This window comes from Oncorhynchus mykiss, chromosome 12, assembly GCF_057628025.1.
Source record: "Oncorhynchus mykiss isolate SJ-2025 chromosome 12, ASM5762802v1, whole genome shotgun sequence".
NCBI lineage: Eukaryota > Metazoa > Chordata > Actinopteri > Salmoniformes > Salmonidae > Oncorhynchus > Oncorhynchus mykiss.
This window is the reverse complement of record NC_143033.1, coordinates 33,029,705-33,037,453: the sequence shown is the minus strand read 5'-3', so window position 1 is coordinate 33,037,453 and position 7,749 is coordinate 33,029,705. Positions and strand designations below refer to the sequence as shown.

Genomic DNA, 7,749 nt, shown 5'->3' with positions numbered 1-7,749 from the left:
GTCCAAACTTTTGACTGGTACTGTATGTGTTCTTAATATGTTTGTACAGCGCTGATGAAGGCATAAGTCCGAAACATACCATATGTCCTGTTTCTTTTTATTAGCACCTTGCAAATTCACTTTTTGTATTATTTTGAGCATGGATTTAATTAATTATATTATTTTTGCATCTCAGCCACCCTGGGTTATTCCTCTTCATGGTTTTGAGTGTGACTACTTTTTAAAATCTACAGATATAAGCTGAAACATCTTTCCTACCTACCAGCTATCGATGCCATTATTTTGTGAGCTGCTCCATGAGACAACCAGTTGAGAGCTGCATGCTCTTGCTGCCTGCAGATGATTTTCCACTGAAACTAGGCTATGTGTGCTGCACGCATGTTTATATACACTATATATACACAAAAGTGTGTGGACACCCATTCAAATTAGTGCACTCTCTGACCTATATGAGTGCTCTGATATTAGGGTTGCTGTCCTTTCAGTATCACAAGCCTGTCACATACTGAAGGCCCAATAGACTCGACACTGCACAAACATGTCTATAATAAATATAGACTGTTACAATTTCCCCGGTCTCCCCTTAGTAATAATGAGCGTGCAAATTTCCAACACAGTTCCCCACTCTTCCCTACCAACGAGTCAAGGAAACAATGACAAAGTTTGAGGATATTTCTCAATTAAAATAGTAATGTTACAAGTAAAATAGGAATCCCAGGTTTCAATAGGCAATAACATAGGCTATTGATGTTTCAAGAAAGCAGTGTATATATTTGGCCTATTGAAGTGGTTTTATGCGCTGACTTAATGGAAGTGGATAATTCTGAGTTTTTTTACTCTGCTGGTCTCTGGAAGAAATTTCGAGTCCTCACTGTCCAAGACCTAGTCAAGACCAAGTAAAAATGTATCCATCACCGAGACAAGACTGAGACACTCAATATGTGGTGTGTCTGCCGAATCCCTTCGGTAGCACGGGAGGGAGCCAGAGATAATTATTATCTTCCCTGTTCCCTAGCGAGGGTGTTTTAAAAAATGTTTGTAGTTCTCCCTCAGATCGCCTAAAATGAAGGTCGTTAAAACCTACGGTGAGTGATGAGGGTGTCAATACTGGATTAGTTGGCCAGAACCGTGGGCAGGAGGGAGTTGATGTTATGGACACGGGCTCCTGGGTGACAGTGGACCTTGGTCGATCAACAGATCGTAGGCAGGACAAAACTCACCATCGAGCTGCCAACAATGATGGTGCTCGTGATGGAATCCGATGGGGAAGCAACTTGCTGAACTTCAGTTGCTGTGGGGGAGGGTGCCACTGGGCGGCCGCCTGCTGGGACAAAACTGCACATTTTAGAGTGGTCTTTTATTGTCCCCAGCACAAGGTGCACCTGTGTAATAATCGTGCCGTTTAATCAGCTTTTTGATATGCCATACCTGTCAAGTGGATGGATTATCTTAGCAAAAGAAAAATGCTCACAAACAGGGATGTAAATAACATTGGGCACAAAATTGGATAGAAATGAGCTTTTTGTATATATAGAACATTTCTGGGATCTTTTATTTCAACTCATTAAACATGGGACCTACACTTTACATGTTGTGTTTACATTTGATGTATGGACACATAGGCCAAGTATGTATTGATTTGGCTTGATTGATGTGGAAATATGTACAAGTTTGTTGTAAATATGTTTGGCCTTGACCCATGTAATATGATTGTGTTCTTAACTTCAGTTGACAAAGTTGATAAAATAAATATTCTATCACCATTCAGTTAATTAGCCAATTAGGCAATCAAATGCTTAGGACAAACAAAAAACAGTCCTCACCAATTACTCTCCACTACTGTACTTGAGTGAATTGTCACCAGCAGGTCACGCGATAGATACATACATGCAGAAACATTCACTTCCTCATATTTAGAGGAAGTCTCTTTCCACAAGATAGCACAGCCACAAAGTCAAAATTGTCCACGTTGTAAAAATGTATGAAAACAAAATAGCCTTTTGGTCCTAATTTAAGGTTAGGCACACGGTTAGCAGTGTGGATACGGTTAGAGTTAAGGTTCGGTTTTAAATCACATTTTAAGAGTATACATACAGATTTTGTCAAATGAACGTAACATTTTTATTTTGGGGGAATTTGAGCTAACCCTAACCCTTTTCCTAACTTTAACCTAAATAGCCTAACCTGCTACATTAATACTCTTAACCTGCTGTGAAAGGTCAAATCTGGCGTTTGTCGTAAAGATGCAAATAGGCTATATCGTAAAAATGCAATAAAACAAAAGGTTACTTTTTGGTATTGATTTAAGTTTAGGCTGTGTGGTTAGGTTAAAAATAAAAATCTAAGAAGATAAATCGGACTCCCGAGTGGTGCAGCAGCCTAAGGCACTGCATCTCAGTGCAAGAGGCGTCACTAGTCCCTGTTTCGAATCCAGGCTGTATCACATCCTGCCGTGATTGGGAGTCCCATTGGGCGGCGCATAATTTGCCCAGCGTCGTCAGGATTTGGCCGGGGTAGGCCGTCATTATAAATAAGAATTTGTTCTTAACTGACTTGCACAGTTAAATAAAGGTTACATTTAAAAAATATATATACATTGTATGAATAGGCGGGGTTTATGACTTTGTGCTAACTAGTGACGATACCTGAGCGGAGTCCCCATATTAGTTTTTTCTGTAGCAACGGAAGTTCGGTTGAAAACCGGAAACATCCGTGTTGTCTCGACCCCGCGTAGAGTGCTCTTTGACAGACGGATGACAGCTTCCTGAGCAAGTCCTACTTTGTTTATGTCACGTAGCTAGCTAGCTAACTGACGGCTACAAAAGTGCTTTGTTTTCTTATTAAGCGGATTACTGCACTGATACATACATTTCTGGCATAGAAGGTGAATCTAGATTTACATGATCCGGGGTTGTTTGGTACGAACGCCTCTGGTGCCGTTAGGAGAATGAACTCCATCACCGGTCGGGATCACCCTGTACCCGCCTCCTCTGTCAACTCTGGAGCCTCATCTTCTCGAGGCTTGCACGTAGAACTCACATCTCAGCAGGTAAGGACATGGACCCTCAGCTCGGTGGAATGTTTTTATGACTGACTCTCATGCTGTAATAATGCTGTGTGTCACATGTCAAAACTGCAAGATGAATACAGCAGGCCTATTACAGCTCTCTTGGGTAGCGAGACAGTTATACGTTGTCTATAATAGCTAGTTAGATACATGTGCAAATGTTAGATATCTTTGTTAGATATTTAGCTTGCAAGTAACAGAGACGAATATGCTAGCTAGCCAGCTTAGTTAGCCCTAGCCTTGTCGCAAACACTGCTGGAAGCCTGGGGAAGTTCACTGGCAGAAATCAGCTAAAGAGGGGTTGGAAGTCGGTGCAAATCAGTGATGCCTCGCAACACGTCAAACCAATCAAATGCTTTATTATGGCGGGGCTTTTCTTTCAAAAACAATCATTTCTAAGTGACCCCAAACACGTGTGTGTGTGTGTAAAGGTTGAATGTGTACTCAGTGCAAATCATTTCTAAATTGCATATAGTCTTTAAGGTGCATGTTTTCAAATCTGGAATTATTGAAGTTGCCCTTACTGGCTGCTGAGATATACATTAATTCCTCCTTATTATCATATTTTTAAACAACGTCCTACAATGCTACTTTGGGAAGAAACCGTCTTTATGAATGACTTGACTGGTGTCACAGCACAGGTCTGCCTGAACACTGAGTAGTATTGTTGGGAGGTAGCTAGCTGTGCTGGGAAACACCCAGTGTCAAGGACTCATTAACTCAGAATATGAGGAGAATATGGCTTGTGAATCTCTTCTCATTGCAGGCTTGTTAAAGTTTCACAAGATTCATAAGTGACTGTGGAAAGTAGGCCTTGTTAGGGAATCACTGTTAACCAGCCCTCTCACCTAATGTGCACAGGCCGACACCGGACAGCCATGGACGTTGAAAAGTAATTTGACTTCTGTTTCATAAGTTTGGACAGCACAGTATAGATCAGTACAGTATAATGTACTCTATTGTTCTGTACTGAACTATACTCTACTATATTGTACTGTATGTACTCTGCTGTACTGTGATTTGGTCTATGATTGGTACAGATGTGGTCCGGACCAACCAAATTTGGTCTTGTTTGTGGGTAAAGCTCATTAGAATAATAGCCAGCATTATTTTGGTTATGACTTTTCAAGCTTGGATAGTAGATTTCGGTGGAAAAGGACAAAGAAGCAATGATATACCTGGTTGTATTGATAGCATGCAATTTGGTGGAGGCCTATATGATCAACTACTCACCTTTACTAGATTAGATTCAATCCGATGTTCAGAGATGGAAAACGTTCCTTATTTCTATGTTAGGAGGGTCAACATAATCAAAATGAATATATTACCATGGTTGATGTATTTATTCCAAGTTTTACCACTTTCAATTCCATTCAATTTCTTTAAGAATAAATGACCTACTCCAACTTTATTTGGAATGGAAAGCCTTTAAGAGTCAAATTGAATGTTTTACACTTACCTTATGAAGCTGGACAATAACAACACTGTTAAGTCCTGGTTCCAAAGTGGCATCATTCATTTTTAGCAAATGTATTATAATGGCACTTTACTGTCATTCAATTAATTACAAGAAAAATGTGGGTTATCCAAAACCAATTTCTTTTAAATTCTTATAACTCAGAAATCTTATTCAATCGCTTCAATAGAATCTGGATGAATCTAAAGCTTCTAGCTTTGATTGAATTTCTACCTAATAGCACAGAACTTTTATAAAGGAAAAATGGTAAACAGATCTCTAAGAAAATGTATGAGACTATTGGTCACAGATATGTAAAAATGTTAATAATTTCTCCTACAACCTTAGATGTAAATGATTGCAATTCAAGATAATCAGTTGTATTTACTACACTCCTGCCAGAATGCATGTTATATGCACCCAGAAATGTTGGAGAAAAGGAACCCTATTACATATGCTGTTGGGAAATGTAAATATTGATGACCAATATCAGAGTTTTTTTTTTTTTAACCTGGGTATAATTGCTGCAATTTTTTTTATAGCTATCAATTGGAAAGCATCATACTCACCATCAATAACGAACTGGAGTTCTGAACTATATAGTTACATTTCTTTAGATTGTGTTGTATGAAATTTAAGCAACAAAAAAAAAGGACATGTTTGATCAAATCTGGAAACTTCACATTGACCAACTTGAGGAGTGTGACTTTTCCCAACAGACATAATTACAGTCGGGCAAAAAAGTATTCAGTCAGCCACCAATGGTGCAAGTTCTCCCACTTAAAAATATGAGAGGCCTGTAATTTTCATCATAGGTACACTTCAACTATGACAGACAAAATTAGAAAAAAAATCCAGAAAATAACATTGTAGGATTTTTTATGAATTCATTTGCAAATTATGGTGGAAAATAAGTATTTGGTCAATAACAAAAGTTTATCTCAATACTTTGTTATATACCCTTTGTTGGCAATGACAGAGGTCAAATGTTTTCTGTAAGTCTTCACAAGGTTTTCACACACTGTTGCTGGCATTTTGGCCCATTCCTCCATGCAGATCTCCTCTAGAGCAGTGATGTTTTGTGGCTGTTGCTGGGCAACACAGACTTTCAACTCCCTCCAAAGATTTTCTATGGGGTTGAGATCTGGAGTCTGGCTAGGCCACTCCAGGACCTTGAAACGCTTCTTACGAAGCCACTCCTTCGTTGCCCGGACGGTGTGTTTGGGATCATTGTCATGCTGAAAGACCCAGCCACGTTACATCTTCAATGCCCTTGCTGATGGAAGGAGGTTTTCACTCAATCTCACGATACATGGCCCCATGGCCCCACGGATCAGTCATCCTGGTCCCTTTGCAGAAAACCAGCCCCAGATCGAGGGGCCCAGATCGAGGGAGATTATCAGTGGTCTTGTATGTCTTCCATTTCCTAATAATTGCTCCCACAGTTGATTTCTTCAAACCAAGCTGCTTACCTATTGTAGATTCAGTCTTCCCAGCCTGGTGCAGGTCTACAATTTTGTTTCTGGTGTCCTTTGACAACTCTTTGGTCTTGGCCATAGTGGAGTTTGGAGTGTGACTGTTTGAGGTTGTGGACAGGTGTCTTTTATACTGATAACAAGTTCAAACAGGTGCCATTAATACAGGTAACGAGTGTAGGACAGAGGAGCCTCTTAAAGAAGGAGTTACAGGTCTGTGAGAGCCAGAAATCTTGCTTGATATACTTAAATACTTATTTTCCACCATCATTTGCAAATCAATTCATAAAAAATCCTACAATGTGATTTTCTGGATTTTTGTTTTCTAATGTTGTCTGTCATTGAAGTGTACCTATGATGAAAATTACAGGCCTCATCTTTTTAAGTGGGAGAACTTGCACAATTGGTGGCTGACTAAATACTTTTTTGCCCCACTGTATGTTTGAATTTTACATGTAAATGTGTATGTGTATTGAAAGGGGAGGCTGCTGTGTGTTCATGTACAGGTGTGTGCATGTTGTAGTGTGTAATGGGTGTGGTGCATGTGTTTATAGAAAAATATACAATACCAGTTAAAAGTTTGGACACACATACTCATTCAAGGGTTTTTCTTTATTTGTTCTACATTGTAGAATAATAGTGAAGAGATCAAAACTATGAAATAACACATGGAATCATATTGTAACCAAAAAAGTGTTAAATAAATCAAAATATATTTTATATTTGAGGTTCTTCAAAGTTGCTGCCTTGATGACAGCTTTGCACACTCTTGGCATTCTCTCAACCAGCTTCATGAGGTAGTCACCTGGAATGCATTTAAATTAACAGGTGTGCCTTGTTAAAAGTTCATTTGTAGAATTTCTTTCTTTAATGTGTTTGAGAAATCAGTTGTGTTGTGACAAGGTATGTATGGGTGGTTTACAGAAGATAGCCCTATTTGGTAAAAGACCATGTCCATATTATGGCAAGAACAGTTAAAATAAGCAAAGAGAAACGACAGTCCATCATTACTTTAAGACATGAAGGCCAGTCAAATCAGAACATTTCAAGAACTTTGTAGTGCAGTCGCAAAAACCATCAAGCACTGTAATGAAACTGGCTCTCCTGAGGACCGCCACAGGAAAGGAAGACCCTGAGTTACCTCTGCTGCAGAGGATAAGTTCATTAGAGTTACCAGCCTCAGAAATTGCAGCCCAAATAAATGCTTCGGAGTTCAAGTAACAGACACATCTCAACATCAACGGTTCAGAGGAGACCGCATGAATCAGGCCTTCATGGTTGAATTGCTGCAACAAAACTACCACTAAAGGACAACAATAAAAGGAAGAGACTTGCTTGGGCCAAGAAACACGAGCAATGGAAATAAGGCCTTTGGTCTGATGAGTCCAAATTTGAGATTTTTGGTTTCAACCGCCGCGTCCTTGTGAAAAGCAGAGTAGGTGAACGAATGATCTCCGCATCTGTGAGTCCAACAGTGAAGCATGGATGAGGAGGTGTGATGGTGTGGGGGTGCTTTGCTGGTGACACTGTCTGTGATTTATTTAGAATTCAAGGCACACTTAACCAGCATGGCTACCACCACATTCTGCAGCGATATGCCATCCCATCTGGTTTGCGCTTAGTCAAATAAAATGTGATTTGTCACATGCGCTGAAAACAACAGGTGTACAGTAGACCTTACAGAGAAATGCTTACTTACAAGCCCTTAACCAACAATGCGTGATAAGTAAAAATAGATGAGTAACAAAATG

At 39.6% G+C, this 7,749-nt stretch overlaps 1 protein-coding gene across 2 annotated transcripts in view; it reads left to right on the top strand.

Annotated features, from left to right (window-relative positions):
- The first annotated feature begins 2,437 nt into the window (after positions 1 to 2,437).
- Positions 2,438 to 7,749, top strand: part of uvrag (UV radiation resistance associated gene) — a 153,905-nt gene continuing 148,593 nt past the window's right edge. Inside the window, exon 1 of one of the 2 annotated variants that reach the window (XM_021623519.3) lies at positions 2,438 to 3,049. In XM_021623519.3, coding sequence (XP_021479194.3) covers positions 2,948 to 3,049 — 102 coding nt within the window. In that variant the 5' untranslated portion in view covers positions 2,438 to 2,947. The remainder of the gene's footprint in view (positions 3,050 to 7,749) is intronic. The other variant, XM_090192277.1, reaches the window with a different exon arrangement.